General features: G+C 42.9%; 2 protein-coding genes across 4 annotated transcripts in view; one reads left to right on the top strand and one right to left on the bottom strand.

Moving 5' to 3' along the window:
- Positions 1–12932, bottom strand: part of FBXO9 (F-box protein 9) — a 65773-nt gene extending 52841 nt beyond the window's left edge. Inside the window, exons 1-4 of the mRNA XM_044292543.1 lie at positions 12726–12932; positions 6568–6645; positions 2475–2630; positions 2276–2333 (exon numbers count right to left, since the gene is read on the bottom strand). Of these exons, the coding sequence (XP_044148478.1) occupies positions 2276–2333; positions 2475–2630; positions 6568–6645; positions 12726–12728 (295 nt within the window). The 5' untranslated portion in view covers positions 12729–12932. The remainder of the gene's footprint in view (positions 1–2275; positions 2334–2474; positions 2631–6567; positions 6646–12725) is intronic.
- A 194-nt stretch (positions 12933–13126) lies between these two features.
- CILK1 (ciliogenesis associated kinase 1) overlaps positions 13127–16569 on the top strand; it is a 53611-nt gene continuing 50168 nt past the window's right edge. For all 3 annotated transcript variants that reach the window (XR_006388921.1, XM_044292541.1, XM_044292540.1), the window contains exon 1: positions 13127–13278. The gene's annotated coding sequence lies outside the window, so the exon portion shown is untranslated. The remainder of the gene's footprint in view (positions 13279–16569) is intronic.

Below are 16569 nucleotides of genomic sequence, written 5' to 3'. Positions count from 1 at the left end.
TCCATTTATGTATGGTGTGGACATCAGCTTGTGAGCACGGGATCCAGTCAACAAGGCTGTGGCAGCTAGGTTTGAACTAGAGTAGTTAACCTGCCATATCCATATGTCTGTTTATGTACCCCTTCTCCTTGCAGCTTGGCCAGTGAGACTCCTGTTCCTCCGTGCCTAGGAGGAACAGGTTGTCTTACCCTGCTCCTAGTCCAGGGCCACCCTGAGGGCTAGTAGGGACTAAAGGTTCCGGTGTATGAGCCCTCCTACCATCAGGGTTGGCTCATACGGCTAGGAGTCAGGGTCAGTGTTAGGGACATGATAGGAGGTGACCTGCTCCCTAATTCTGTCATCCTGGTCGAGCAACGACCATACATCTTCTGGCATCGCACGGCTGAGGGTTTCCCCCATCCTCAGCCGTGACAGAGGCCTTCCCATAAGATCTTCAGAAGAGGAATCTAAACTTTCTAATACCCCCTTCTCCTCCGAATCTGACTCAGTAAAGGCGGATTCTGCCTGATTCTGCCACTTGAGCCTTCCTCTGCCTAGCAGAACCAGGAAGCAACTTCTTAAATTGTTCCACTGAGAAACGGACTTCCATCTTGACCAGATTTTGAATATTCTGAAACAAGGATGGGGATTCCTCCGCTACCAATCTATTCAGGCAGGGCTGACATGTCTTGGGGTAAGACGGATTAAGCTTATTTTTGCATATCCCACACTCTCTGCCTTTCATCTTCTGGGTAGCCTTCCTGGGGGTCTCCTTAACCTGCATCAATACACCATAAACACAAAATAATCTCCTCTAAAGGAGACTGTGGGGTACAACTCCTCTTACCCTCAAAGAGTACCATGCCAGGTTCGGAGTGTTGCTCTTGTACTTCCCCTTCTTCCAGCATATTGATTGCGCATCCAAGGGGAATCCGGAAGGAATAACTGGATGTTCCTATGAACTTGCCACGCTGCTGCTACACCACCTTTCGTGATGGCTGGCCGGCGTTCCATTTTTTTTCAGGCCGTGCAGTGCCCGCCATGTTTTCTCAGCCCCCCCCCCCCCTTCCCTGTCACTTCCGGCGCACCAGAAACAGGGCCTATAGGAACTCGCCGACCAGTGAGCCACGTGAGGACGCATCCCTTTCCCACCGGAACTTTGCCCAGCCTACAGGATGAAGGGAACGAGGTGGTCGTCAGGGATCCCCCCCCCATGGCAAAAAAGGGAATAAAAAACCTGACTTCAACAGCGGCTCCTAGTGGAGTCTTACGCCGTCAGGAACCTTCATTAAGTAAGATAAAAAGCCCCCTAACAGATCCGGGAAAGATCCATCCCCCTGTCTTATGGACAGGAAACAGGAAGAAACTGAGGAAAGAAGTATGGAGGACCCTTTTAAGGGTCTATTCACACGTCCTTTTTTTCTTTCCTGATCTGTTCCGTTTTTTGCTGAACAGATCTGGACCAGATCTGGACCCATTCATTTCAATGGGTCCTGAAAAAAAAAAAAATCAGACAGACATTGTGCTGTCCGTTTTTTTTCAGGACCCATTGAAAATGAATGGGTCCAGATCTGGTCCAGATCTGTTCAGCAAAAAACGGAACAGATCAGGAAAGAAAAAACGGACGTGTGAATAGACCCTAAAGATCTGGGAAGTTCTTGTTTCCTGTCCGGAAGGGGGAGGATCTCTCACAGGTGCTGTCATGGGGCGTAATGGAAAATACGGTAAGTAAAATACTAATACAACTAAAAAAAAGCACTAAGTGTCATGTAAAAAAACATCACAAAAATTGTTTTGGTAGTCTAATAAATAAAAAAGTTAGGACTGTTACATGCTCTAGATCACAAAGTGTCTGGTCAATAAGGCCTTTTCAGGCCTTAAAGTATTTAAGGGTTAAACGAGCCAGGGGCCGCTAACCATTGTTTAGGGTTTATTAATATATATACACTAGGTGATAAAATGGAACCCAATTTTCTTTTCCTCTTTATTAATAATGGCCTTATCTTTGTTATACTGTTTACTGTATAACTGGACTAGTAAGAGACAGCAGGAGTCCAGAGTATCCCGACTACACAAAGTGATTGACAGCTTTCTGACTATACACTCTGATAGAGGCAGAGCTGACAATCAGTCTGTGTGTGTGGGTAGGGTGCATTTCCTAGGAGTCCTGCTTTTTGCTTAGAAATCCTGCTCCATAAACCTATATATATCACAGAGCTCAGCTTCTCTCCCTCTATCATACTGTGATCTCAGATATTTAGATCTTAGAAAGGTAGAAAACAAATATAACAAGTACCTTCATAGAGTGCCCCATTTTGTTCCTGTTCTGCAGCTCTAAGAAAAAGTTCTCTTGCCTGTTTGTGAAAATGAAGAAATAAATCATAAAAAAAGAACGGGTCAGTATCCATTATCTCCATCAACATGAGAGCATAGCAAAAGGGTATCTTTGCACTCTTCCCGAATGAGACAGACACAGCAGGAAGAATACAGACTACCTTCTCCTCCGTAGCACATTCTTGTTTTCCTTTGGTATCCTGGGTCTTTCCAACAGGTCCTCTCACTGTTCCTTTGCGAGACTGAACCTCTACCTCAGAACCCACTCCTGGAGCAAGTTCAGACATCCAACGAGCCCGGAACTTCTGTAGCTCTGCCTAAATACACATACGCATAAAAGAGAGCATGAGATTAAATAAATAAAAATTGCATGTAAAAAAAAATTGCTTTGGTGACAATTTTTTATTTGGTTACATATCTAACATGTTTTTCAAGTTCTGTATAGATGCCTATTGGAAAGCTGCTAAAAAACTATACCCACAGCAAGCTGGATTTTTCTTATAGGCCACTGACCTAAAAAGGGCAACAAATCAACAAAAATGCTTTGTTTAACCCCTTCTACCTTCCTGCCAAGGCCATTTTTTGCCAATCTGACATGTTTCACGTTATGTGGTAATAACTTTAGAACACTTTTACTTATCCAAGCCATTCTGAGATTGTTTTCTCGTGACACATTGTACTTCATGACTTGAGTCAATATATGATGATTTGAGTCAATATATCCCAAATTTACCAAAAATTTAGAAAAATTAGCAATTTTAAAAATTTCAATTTCTCTGCTTTTAAAACATTAAGTGATATCTCATAAAATATTTATTACTTAACATACCGGTACCCCATATGTCTAGTTTATGTTGGCATCATTTTGTAAATGTCATTTTTATTTTTTAGGACATTAGAAGGCTTAGAATTTTAGAAGCAATTCTTAAAATGTTTAAGAAAATTTCCAAAACCCACTTTTTAAGGACCAGTTCAGGTCTGAAGTCATTTTGTGGGGCTTACATAGTGGTTACCCCCATAAATTACCCCATTGTAGAAACTACACCCCTCAAGTTGCTCAAAACTGATTTTACAAACTTTGTTAACTCTTTAGGTGTTCCACAAGAATTAAAGTAAAATGGAGATGAAATTTCTAAATTTCACTTTTTTGGCAGATTTTCCATTTAATCAATTTTTTTTCTTTAACACATCGAGGGTTAACAGCCAAACAAAACTCAACATTTATTACCCTAATTCTGCGGTTTACAGAAACGCCACACATGTGGTCGTAAACTGATGTAAGGGCACACGGCAGGGCGCAGAAGAAAAGGAGCGCCACATGGTTTTTGGAAGGCAAATTTTGCTGGACTGGTTTTTAGACACCATGTCCCATTTGAAGCCCCCCTGATGCATCCTTACCTGGTCAATAAGGGAGTAGAAACTCCCAAAAGTGACCCTATTTTGGAAACTAGTGGATAAGGTGACAGTTTTATTGGTACTATTTTGGGGTACATATGATTTTTAATCACTCTATATTACGTTTTTTGTGAGGCAAGGTAACAAAAAAAATTGCCGTTTTGGCACAGTTTTTATTTTTTACAACGTTCATCTGACATGTTAGATCATGCGCTATTTTTATAGAGCAGGTTGTTAAGAATGCGGTGATATCAAATATGCCAACTTTTTAGTTTGTTTCAGTTTTACATAATAAAGCTTTTTAGAAAAAAAAAAAAAGGTTTTGTGTCGCCATTTTCTCAACGCCATATTTTTTTATTTTTCTGCCAATCGTCTTGTGCAGGGGCTAATTTTTTGCAGGAAGAATTGATGTTTTTATTGGTACAATTTTTGGGCACATATGATTTTTTGATCATTCATTATTACAGTTTATGAGGCAAGGTGACCAAAAACATTGGTTGTTTTGGCACAGTTTATTTTTACAGCGCTTACAAGAGGGGTAGGGTCACGTGATATTTTTATAGAGCAGGTCGTTACAGACGTGGCAATACCTAATATGTATACTTTTTTGTATTTAAGTTTTATACAATAATCACATTTTTTTTAACAAAAAAATTATGTTTTAGTTTCTCCATAGTCTGAGAGCCATAGCTTTTTTATTTTTTGACTGATTGTCTTAGGTAGGATCTAATTTTTTGAGGTGACGGTGTTGCAATTTTTGTGATGTAAGGTGACAAAAGAAAGGCTTTTTTGGCACAGTTTTTATTTTTTATGGTGTTCACTTGTGGGGTTAAGTCAAGTGATATTTTTATAAAGCTGGTTGGTATGGACGAGACGATACCTAATATGTATAATTTTTTTTTATTTCACTTTAACACAATAATTGCATTTTTGAAACCAAAACAAAATTATGTTTTAGTGTCTCCAGATTCTGAGAGCTATATTTTTTTTTATTTTTTTTTTTAGGCGATTGTAGGGGCTCTTTTTTTTGCGGGATGAGGTGAGTGTTTATTGGTACCATTTTGGGGGGCATATGCCTTTTTGATCGCTTGGTCTTGCACTTTTTGTGATGTAAGGTGACAAATATGGCTTTTTTTTTTAAACAGTTTTTATTTTTTTAACGGTGTTTATCGAACGGGGTGAATCATATGATATATTTATAGAGCCAGTCGTTACGGACGCAGCGATACCTAATATGTGTGCATTTTCTTTTTTTTATATAAAATCAGGGGAAGGGGTGTTTTCCCCTTATTTATTACTTAAAACGTTTTTGTTTTTTTATTAAAAACTCTTTTTGACTTTTTTTTTAACTTTATTTCTGTCCCTCTCTGGGACTTTACTTTTGGGGGTCTTTTCCTCTCTGCAATGTATTACAATACATCTGTATTGTAATAGATTGCCTATTAGTGTATTACACTGAGTAATACACTAACAGGTTGCCTAGGAGAACAAGCCTGAGGCTGGATCTCCTCAATATCCGTGGAAGGCAGGCCCCAATGCCGTTCAAGGCATTGAGCAGCCTCTGCATGGCATCGGGCTGCCTTCTCACCGATCGGGTTCCCACCACAGCAGCGCGGGGACCCGATGGGCTCCCTCACCCGCCGCAAATCCCTTCTATCACACGGTCAGTGCTGATCGCGGCACAGCATGGGTTAATCCACCGGCATCGGCTTGTACAGCAGGATACAGCAAGGGCCCAGCTATCAGGGACTGCCGGGCCCCTGCAGTGATCGGGAGCGCACCGCTCTGGTGCCCGCCCAATCACCATGACGTAATAGTACGTCAAAATGCGGGAACGCACCTGCCGCCATGACGTATTATTACATCATATGTCGGGAAGGGGTTAAAGGGGCTGTGCAAGGGTTCAATACTGATGACATATCCTCAGGATAGGTAATCGGTACGTGCTCAGTGTGTTCCCGGCTCCCGGCACCCCCATTGTTCAACTCTATGAAGAAGTTGCATTGCTCCTGTGAGTGCTACGGCCACCTCTCAGCTTACCAAGCACAGCGCTGTCCATTGGACACTGCAGTCTCTTCAAACAGCTAATTGTGGGGGTGCCCAGAGTCGAACCCCCACCAACCACAGGCAGATAACCTGTGCGGAATGCACACGGATGCCAATCAGTGTTTTGCGGACCGCAAAACACACAGTCGTGTGCATGAGGCCTTATTCAAACGTCAGGGTTTTCCAACAGTGATAGCGAGAAAAAAAAAAAAAACAGGACTGGAGCCTCCACAGACATCAGGTATAAGGAAAAGATCTGCACCTGTTCTGTGTTTAGAGCAGCACCTGGTTTTGGCACAAAATAACTGATCGAACACTGACTGTGTGAATAAGGCATTAAAAGTATCAGTTTTTTGTTTGTTTTTTCTGATAATGCCTTCAAATCTTAATTTAAAAAAAATAAAGTTTCATAAAATTGTATGTTTTTTGTAAAAAAAAACAAAAAAACAAAAAAAACAGACACCAACATATTGAAACATATGAACATCCGTCAAGTGCATACTAGGGCTGAAACGATTACTTGTGTGAATCGAGTAATTTGACACAAAAAAAATCCACAAAATTGCATACGTTTGTGCATGTTTTTTTTTTTTTTACTCTCTAATGTCTAAACGTATCCGCTTGAGGTACAGCAAAAACTAGATGTGAACAGCCGCTTATTCCTGCTGTAGGCTAGGTTAACATGACAGAGAAAAAAACATCCATTAAAAACTAATAAAATGTCTGCCGTAAAATGAACAAAAAAGACTGTCAATAATTGATAGTCTTAGTAAATGAGCTCTGGGGAGTCTAGAGAGGCTGCAAACCAGATACCTGAAGATTTGTTTCTCCTGGTCTTCCATTTTCATCAGACTTCAGGATTTTAGAACGACAATTCTCATCACCTTCCGCCTGATAATTACATTAAAATAGAATTAATAAACAAGTATATTTTGCATAAAGGATTTTACAGTAAATTTAAAAGGCTCTAGCTTATACAAACTAAAGGCCCCTTTACACTGGCTGCGAATCAGGCAGATAATCGTTAACAAGCTTTGGCAGGAAAGCTCATTAGCGATTATCTGCCAATGTAAAGGTGCCTCCAATTACCTGATGAATAAGCGAAATGCTCGTTCATCTGGTAATAAGGAGTTGCTGCAGTCACCTAGATCATCGTTTGCCGGCAGCAGATTGTGCTGTGTAAACTGTGCTGGCAAACAATGATTCTGTATGGGGATGAGTGATAACATTAGCGATCATTCCACCTCATACCGCGGAGATCGCTGCATTTAAATGGAGAGGTCTCCTTCACTGACGAGCAGACAATTAAGCCTCAATCACACGTCCATGTCCATGCTCAACGGATGGCATCCGTGATTTTCACGGACCCGTAGACTAAAATGGGCGTTATAGATCAGTGAACACGAACAAAATAGAGCATGCATCCGTGATAAAACCACGAACCGTACTAGAACACTGATGTCTGAATACACACATAAGGCCCCTTTCACACGGGCGAGATTTCCGCGCGGGTGCGATGCGTGAGTTGAACGCATTGCACCCGCACTGAATCCTGACCCATTCATTTCTATGGGGCTGTTCACATGAGCGGTGATTTTCACGCATCACTTATGCGTTGCGTGAAAATCGCAGCATGTTCTATATTCAGCGTTTTTCACGTAACGCAGGCCCTATAGAAATGAATGGGGTTGCGTGAAAATCGCAAGAATCCGCAAGCAAGTGCGGATGCGGTGCGATTTCCACGCATGGGTTCTAGGTGACAGTCTATTCACTGTATTATTTTCCCTTATAACATGGTTATAAGGGAAAATAATAGCATTCTGACTACAGAATGCTTAGTATAATAGCGCTGGGAGGGTTAAAAAAAATAAAAAAAAGTTAACTCACCTTATCCCCATGATCGCCTAGTTCCCGGTCGGTCTGTTCTTTAGCTGTGGCTAAAGGACCTTTGATGACGTCAGATCACATGCTCCATCACCATGGTGATGGACCATGTGATTGGAGCATGTGATCTGACATCACCAAAGGTCATTCAGCCCACAGCTAAAGAACAGACCGGGATCTACACGATCATGGGGATAAGGTGAGTTAACTTTTTTATTTTTTTAACCCTTCCAGCGCTATTATACTAAGCATTCTGTATTCAGAATGCTATTATTTTCCCTTATAACCATGTTATAAGGGAAAATAATACAATCTTCAGAACATCAATCCCAAGCCCGAACTTCTGTGAAGAAGTTCGGGTTTGGGTACCAAACATGCGCGATTTTTCTCACGCGAGTGCAAAACGCATTACAATGTTTTGCACTCGCGCGGAAAAATCGCGGGTGTTTCCGCAACGCACCCGCACATTTTTCCGCAACGCCCGTGTGAAAGAGGCCTTAAAGTGAATGGGAACGTGTGCTGTCCGCGGAAAACACGTACAGCACAAGTGAAACACTGACGTGTGAATGAGGCTTTACTGGGAAGGAACACTTCCTTCCTGACAATCATCTGCTCAATTACCTTTAGGCAATGTTCACACAACACCGCTATTCATTTCCGCTGTTCTGCTCTGTTATAGGAAACTGATTTTATAGGGGTGTATCAGGCTTTTGTTAAGGAGCTGAGCACTTTACATGACAACAGTCCCTAAATTTTTTCAGAATCTGCAACGGAGGACCCTGATGGAGACTTTAATGCAGATGTGAAGATAGCTTAATGGGCTTCTGTCACCCCCCATTGTGCAATTTTCATTAGCCGACTTTAGCCATTTGCTAATGTCAGCTGAGTGCAATCATACATGTCCTATCTTTTTCTGTGGTTTATTTCTTGTAAAAATCATACTTTTATCATATGCAAATTTCTTCACTACCAGCAAGTTGGGCGGTTACTTGCTGGTAGCCACCGCACTATACTGTATAATGGTACAATATACAGTATAGTTCATACATTGTGCCGTACAATATACAGTATAGTACATACACCGTGCCGTACAATATACAGTATAGTTCATACACAGTGCCGTACAATATACAGTATAGTACATACACTATGCCGTACAATATACACAGTAATAGTTCATACACAGTGCCGTACAATATACAGTATAGTTCATACGCTGTACAATATACAGTATAGTTCATACACAGTGCCATACAATATACAGTATAGTTCATACACTATGCCATACAATATACAGTATAGCTCATACACCATGCCGTACAATATACAGTATACCACCTACACTGGGGGATTATTGTGTATATTGTACGGCATGGTGTATGAATTATAATGTATATTATACGTCATGGTGTATGGATTATACTGTATATTGTGCGGCATGGTGTATGAACTATACTGTTCATTATCATGATTAAGGACCAGCATGTAAATGTCCGAAATGCATAGATTTGACTGCCCTGCGTATGTGGAAGTTTTAATACCGCTGTGAATAAAGTATTCCCTGCTATCAAGAGCTGGATTTTCTCTCTTTTCTTCATGAACTATACTGTATATTGTACGGCATGGTGTATGGATTATAACGTACATCGTACAGCATGGTGTAGGGATTATAATGTACATCATATTGCATGGTTTTGGGGTTATATTGTACGGCACTGTGTATGAACTATACTATATATTGTACGGCACTGTGTATGAACTATACTATATATTGTACGGCATGGTGCAGGGGTTACACTGTATGCTCTTTGATGTGACACTTATCTTAGGTTTTCCTAGCGCCCACCTTTGATGGCGCTGTGCCCAGCTCTGAGCCGACCCCGCTCAGCAGCTGCCAAGGCTTAGAGGGAACACTGCTAGCGAGTGCCATGTAATGCACACTAGGAGTCACATAGTAAGGGGGTATTCCAGTAATTTTTTTATATAATAGGAAATCAGACTAACTATATATATATATATATATATATATATATATATACACATATACACACACACACACTTAAAATTCGGCATATATACCTTTCTTGTATCAGGCAGTGGACCCCTATATGCAGAAGAATGATGTAGCCCAGGGATGCTCAACCTGCGGCCCTCCAGCTGTTGCAAAACTACAACTCCCATCATATCCTGCTGTAGGCTGATAGCTGTAGACTGTCCGGGCATGCTGGGAGTTGTAGTTTTGCAACAGCTGGAGGGCCGCAGGTTGAGCATCCGTGATGTAGCCTATGTATCAGTCCCATGTAATGCATCCAAGGCCTAACTGACAAATGACCGAAAACTGACATTCGGTAGGCAGTGTTACATGACATACATGTGCTGGGTTAGCACACAGGACACATCAATGTGATAAGTAAACAAGACTAGTGGTGGAATCATGATAATTGTGGTTATTACAGTAACTACATCATTGTGTGCCTGTCTGTAGTGATTGGTAAAATGGCTGCCTGTCTCTAAGTGATGCTTTTATGTTGTTAATAAAGAATTGCATGAGGATCTGCATGTAGGAATACTGTATATACCAGACATGTTTTGCTCCCCAATACACTACTATTCACCTGTTAGATACCTGGGCAGTTAATCGAAAGTCGGGTCACATGACAGCTCACACTGACACCATGTTTAGTCCTATCTAGCTTTCCTATGAATGCATTTTACAGCACTAAAACGGACTGTACCTTCTTTAGGCTCCATTCAGACGTCCATATGAATGGTCCGGGTGTGGACCCATTCATTTTCAATGGGGCTGGAAAAGATGCGGACAGCACACAGTGTGCTGTCCACATACGCACTTCCGGTCTGAGGCGCCACAAAAAAAAAAAATAGAACATGTCCTATACTTGTCTACAATAGCGGACAAGAATAGGCATTTTCTATTATAGTGCCGGATCCGCAAAACACTTACGGACGTGTGAATGGACCCTGAGGGAGCGCAAATGCACAGATATAATAAAGGTCTGTGAGCAAAATTTTTAATAGATGTTAATTAGGTAATTGTTCAACATCCTATTGTCTAAATAAATGTAATCATTAAACCGGAATACCTCTTTAATAAACTGAAAGAAAGTGGCCACCCCTTTTAATTCAGTGCAAGCATTTTTGGCGTTGCTCAGGCTCGTAAAAGAAGGTTAGACATTCAATAACACTATTTTATTAGGGAACTGATGCAGGTCCATAAGTAAAAAGGTCATATTCACGCCTAGTTTTATTTTATAGTCCCAGTGCACTGCGAATGGAAAAATCTGTAATTCATAGTTGTGATTAGAAATTCATATTTGCGTATATATGAAGATTTGTGTCTACATGGTGACAAACCCTGCGCAGTCCAATCCTAAAAAGGTTTGTACTGTAGTTTTTTACCATGGCAACTATGGGGGAGTCTAGCGAGCTTCAGATCCTAGATCCGGAGTAGCTTTGGTCAAAACTTTGTTTTAATGCTGTATGGAGATTCATGACAATGAAGTAGAGGTTCTGGATTGGCCCCACAGTCCCCAGACCTCAATCCAAACACTTGTGGGTAGAGTTGAAGAAAAATCTGTATTCGTACCCACGTGAGTCGACCGGTATGCACGAACATTGGAAACGTGCAGAAGAGACCTGGGAACAGATTTCAGTCAAGACATGCTTCAATCTGATCAAGAGCATGTCAGGAAGGATTCAGGCAGTGTTGAAAGCCAAAAGGTGGACTTACCGAACACTAACAAAATGATAAAAATTTGAATTAACTGTACAGTTAGGCCTCTTGCACACAACCGTATGACTTTTCAGTATTTTGCGGTCCGCAAAAAAACAGATCCGCCAAAAAAACGGATGATGTCCGTGTGCATTCCGTATTTTTGCAGAACGGAACAGCTGACTCCTGATAGAACTTTCCATGTCAGTTATGCGGACAATAATAGGACATGTTCCACCTTTGAACGGAAATGAAAAACGGAAGGCATACAGAGTACCTTCCTTTTTTTTATGGATCCATTAAAATGAATGGTTACGCATACGGTACAGAAACAGGGAGGGGGAAACAGTTTGTGTGCAAGAGGCTTTACATGAAAAGAATCTGCATAACTAATCATATGGTAAATAGTTGTAAGTCCAATTTATGTATGAGATAGCCAAGATGATTGTCTATAAAATGATGGTAGTCACATGTTCGAAGCCTGAAAGTCAAACGTTCAGAACATTGTTACCCTTTTGCTCGTCAGTGTATGTGGTATTGTTGTAACCATGACCCAGAGAATGAAGGGCACAGGTCAGTTTTGCCGCAAAGAGAATGCCGTAGGGACAAAGACCCGTAAAACTGAAGGGGTTGTGTTTAGTTTTTTTTTCCCAATTCCACTCCATTTGGAATTTTTTTCCCGCACTACACTGTATACCACATTAAATGGTGTCCTTAGAAAATACAACTTGAATGGAAAAATAAGTAATTAATGGCTCCAGGAAACTGGGAAGAAAAATTAAAATGAAAAAAACTCTGGGTTAAAATCGCAGGATGCGCTGACGTTTTTCTAAGGCTGAGTTCACACTAGCGTTCCGTCCTTTCCGTTCTCCTGCTCCTATAACGGAGGCTGAACGCTGATGTGAACGAGGCCTAAAGCCTTCTCTATAGAGGAAATAAAACAGGAAAAAAAGCATGTCAAAACTGTGGAAAAATTAAGGATAAAAATAAAATATAAAAAAAGCCAAAAACACACAGGGAAGTATTTGTGTAATTTAACTAAATGCCGAGTAGAGGCGCTCGACTGTGTGTGTGACTGGAGAAAGCTGAAGCCATGAAGGGTTAGAGGACCCCTTTGTGGAGTTCGGTGCAGGCCCCACAACAGGTTCAGATGTCAGGCTATTAATACAGGGCTCCACAGGTTACCAGTCCAGTCACAGCGAGCTCTGCAGAGTGCGCAACACTCGCATGGCGCCTCATTGGCCAGCTCCCGTCACGTGACACCGTGTTTGGCAGACCAGGTACACAGAGCGCCACACACCCCTCAACTACACGAACATAACATGCCATATGTCAACACCCAGCCCCCGGGGATTACCATGCTGGGCGGCAGCGGGTTCCTCTCAGCTCTGCTAAGCTCAGCACAGTTCTCGGTCGGAGAAACGCAGGACACAGCGGGAGTCTGAGCGGGACCTGCGAGCTGCGGCCATGACTAAGCGTACACACCCCGGAGCCGAGCGTGACAGCAGCACCGAGAACAAGCACTCTGCACTTCTTACGAGACAGGAGACACCGGAACCAGCGAGACGAGAAACTGACGCTAGCAAGAGGCGAAAGCCGGAACAAACGAGAGGATGTCCGGGGTGAGAGAGGGGCCTGCTGCTGCGGAACCAGAGAGATGACAACACCGGACAGAGCGGCGTCATTGCATGGAGCTAGGGGTGGTGACTGGAGGTGTACACACGGTGGCGCTGCTGTGCCCTGTGGTGCGGCACTTAGTCCTGTTATTTGGCTGTAGCTCCATAGAGAACAGTGGCACTGAAGACAGCGGCCACTTGTAGTGATGTGGAGCCACCGGAACTAGGGAGTGGAGCAAAGAGGTCACTGAACCGGAACCAGGAGGAGATGAGAGCACACAGGGAAGATAAGTGGTAAGAGCCTATCGCCAGCCCGCTCATTGATAGGTGCTTGTGTGCTGAGGTGCACACTGTCTGAACACATCTGTGACGTTCCTATAAGGCTGGAATCACACTTGCAGGTTTTAATGCAGATCTTTGAGCCAAAGTCAGAAGTGTATCCGGCAGAAAGAAGTAGAACCTAAAAGTCATTCCTTTATATTTCCCATTGTGTTCCAATCTACTGCTGGCTGTGGCTGAAAAACTGCATCAAAAACGTTGTGTGTGATTCTATCCTAACAAACACTACACACATTGTGGCTGTAATGCCCGAGCTGACCTGGATATATGTATAGTGCTCTGTACCTGTGTCTGTATATCCATAACAGCCGTTATAACCCCTGTCCTGACTATACCTGATGTCTATATATCCAGAACAGTCATTATAACCCCTGTCCTAACTATACCTGGTGTCTGTATATCCAGAACGGTCATTATAAACCCTGTCCTGACTATACCTGGTGTCTGTATATCCAGAACGGTCATTATAAACCCTGTCCTGACTATACCTGGTGTCTGTATATCCAGAACGGTCATTATAAACCCTGTCCTGACTATACCTGGTGTCTGTATATCCAGAACGGTCATTATAAATAGAGATGAGCGAACTTCTGTTTTAAGTTCGGCGTCTAAAGTTCGGGGGCGGGTTAGCGGAGAATCCCGATCTGGAACCGGATATGGATTCCGACTTCCGTTGTGGTCCGTGGTAGCGGAATCAATAATGGCCGATTATTGATTCCGCTACCACGGACCACAACGGAAGTCGGAATCCATATCCGGTTCCAGATCGGGATTCTCCGCTAACCCGCCCCCGAACTTTAGACGCCGAACTTAAAACAGAAGTTCGCTCATCTCTAATTATAAACCCTGTCCTGACTATACCTGGTGTCTGTATATCCAGAACGGTCATTATAAACCCTGTCCTGACTATACCTGGTGTCTGTATATCCAGAACGGTCATTATAAACCCTGTCCTGACTATACCTGGTGTCTGTATATCCAGAACGGTCATTATAAACCCTGTCCTGACTATACCTGGTGTCTGTATATCCAGAACGGTCATTATAAACCCTGTCCTGACTATACCTGGTGTCTGTATATCCAGAACGGTCATTATAAACCCTGTCCTGACTATACCTGGTGTCTGTGTATATCCATAACAGTCATTATGGATGAAAGTGTCCTTTAATAAGTCCTACCGTAGGCCCAGACTTCTCTGTATAGGTGGCATGTCCATTCCCAGATTTAAGTCCTTAAACCCTATGGCATGATTGCCAGGTTGAAAGGCTTTCATAACAGCAACACTATTTGAGGCAATTTTGTGTAGTCTAACGTTAGCCTCAGAAAGCATACCTTGTGTGCTTTGGAGTAGGTCTATGGCTTCTTCGTCCGTAGGTAAAGATTTAAGTCCATCGTCAACATAAAAGTCTCTCTCGACAAAGTGTTGAGCATCGGTGCCATACTCCTTTTCTCCATCAATGGGAGTCCTTCGTAAACGATATGTTGCAACAGCGGGTGAGGGAATATTTCCGAAAACATGTACTTTCATGCTGTATTCAATAATCTCATTGTCCATGTTGTTGTCACGGTGCCACAGAAACCTTAGGAAGTTCCTATGGTCTTTGCGTACAATGAAGCAATGAAACATCTGTTCAATATCAGCAGTTATGGCAACTGGTTCTCTTCTAAATCTCATAAGTACGTCTACAAGGTTGTTGGTTAGATTCGGACCAGTGAGAAGAACATCGTTTAGGGATACACCTTGATGCTTGGCACTGGAGTCAAATACTATCCTGATTTGTTTTGGCTTACTTGGATGATACACTCCGAAGAAAGGCAGATACCAGCACTCATCGTGTCTTTGAAGTGGTGGCGCTGGTTCGGCGTGATCATTGTCAAAGATCCTTTTCATAAAGGTAATGAAATGGTTCTTCATTTCAGGCATGTTCCTTATTGTTCATTGAAGTGAGTTGAATCTGGATAAAGCCTGTTCACGATTGGTTGGGGAGTTTGCCCCTTGTAGCACGAAGAGATAATGGTGCAACCCAGCTGTTAGACTCATCCTGAAAGAATTCCTTATCCATTATTTTGATGAATTCACTGTCTTCAACTGACAAGGCTATTTTGTTGTCCTCACTTGTAGCACACAACACTGTGGTACCTAGGTTGTCACCACAAAGGACAGGAGTAACATTGGGTACTTGGATGATGTCAAGAAGCTTCTCCTTTACTTCATAATGGTTAGGGCACTGTTTGAAGTGGGATGCACGTCCATTTCCCAACACGTAAGTCTTGAAGGATTGGATCTCAGATGGCGTACACATCCTGTCCAAGCATACATTGCCCACTATTATCCAGCCTAGGTCAAGTCTTTGTGCATAAGGGGTGTTGTCAGGCCCATTGCACTGATCGCGTACTTTATGTACTCTGAGAATGTCCCTTCCTAACAGGACTAAGATTTCAGCACTCTTGGTCATTGCAGGAATCTCATCAACAAGGTGCCTTAAATGAGGATGGTAATATGCAGCTTCTGGAGTGGGAATCTCTTCCCTTTCGTCTGGTATCTGGTCGCACTCGACTAACGTTGGTAGGGGTATGCCCTCTAACTGGTTGATATGAGAGACCATGAATCCATCAACCCTTCTGCCGAAGGTCTCTATAGGACCAGAACAGGTTCTAAGAGTATATGATGTTGCATGACCCTCTATGCCACCAGGGGTTAATATCAGGGTAGAGAAAGGGTAAATCAGGGGCACAGCACAGAATCAGGGACACAGAAGGGTTAAGGGTAATCAGAGTCAGAGCAGAGACACAACCAAGGCAGGGAACCAGGAATCAGGGTATGTAGGGTTGGCGTACAGTAAGGGGTCAGGATGCGCTCTCCTTCCAGGTAGGGGGGTCCCGACCCTCTCCTTGAGTGCAGGGACCACCAGGGGGCGCCCATCATCCACGTGGGCCGGCGCAGTGATATGACGTCACTGCGTCGGCCCGCACACCGGGGACGCGCTGCAGCCAACAGGCGGGAGAAGCCTTTGATCTCCCGCCTGTGGCACTCTGCATTCCGGCCAGCGAGATGTTAATTTCGCTGCCGGACTGCGCATAATAGAAGGAGGGGAGGCTTCTCCCCTTCTTCTATCATGCGTAATTATCTCCAGCAGAGCTGGAGGTAATTACAACAAAGGGCTCAGATTCTGTTGAATCTGAGCTCTTTGTATCCATCAGGATGACCGGACCCTTGTCCGGTCATTCTGATGCAATTAGCCAGAT

This window comes from Bufo gargarizans, chromosome 4, assembly GCF_014858855.1.
Source record: "Bufo gargarizans isolate SCDJY-AF-19 chromosome 4, ASM1485885v1, whole genome shotgun sequence".
Lineage (NCBI taxonomy): Eukaryota > Metazoa > Chordata > Amphibia > Anura > Bufonidae > Bufo > Bufo gargarizans.
This window is presented reverse-complemented; position numbering and strand designations above follow the sequence as displayed.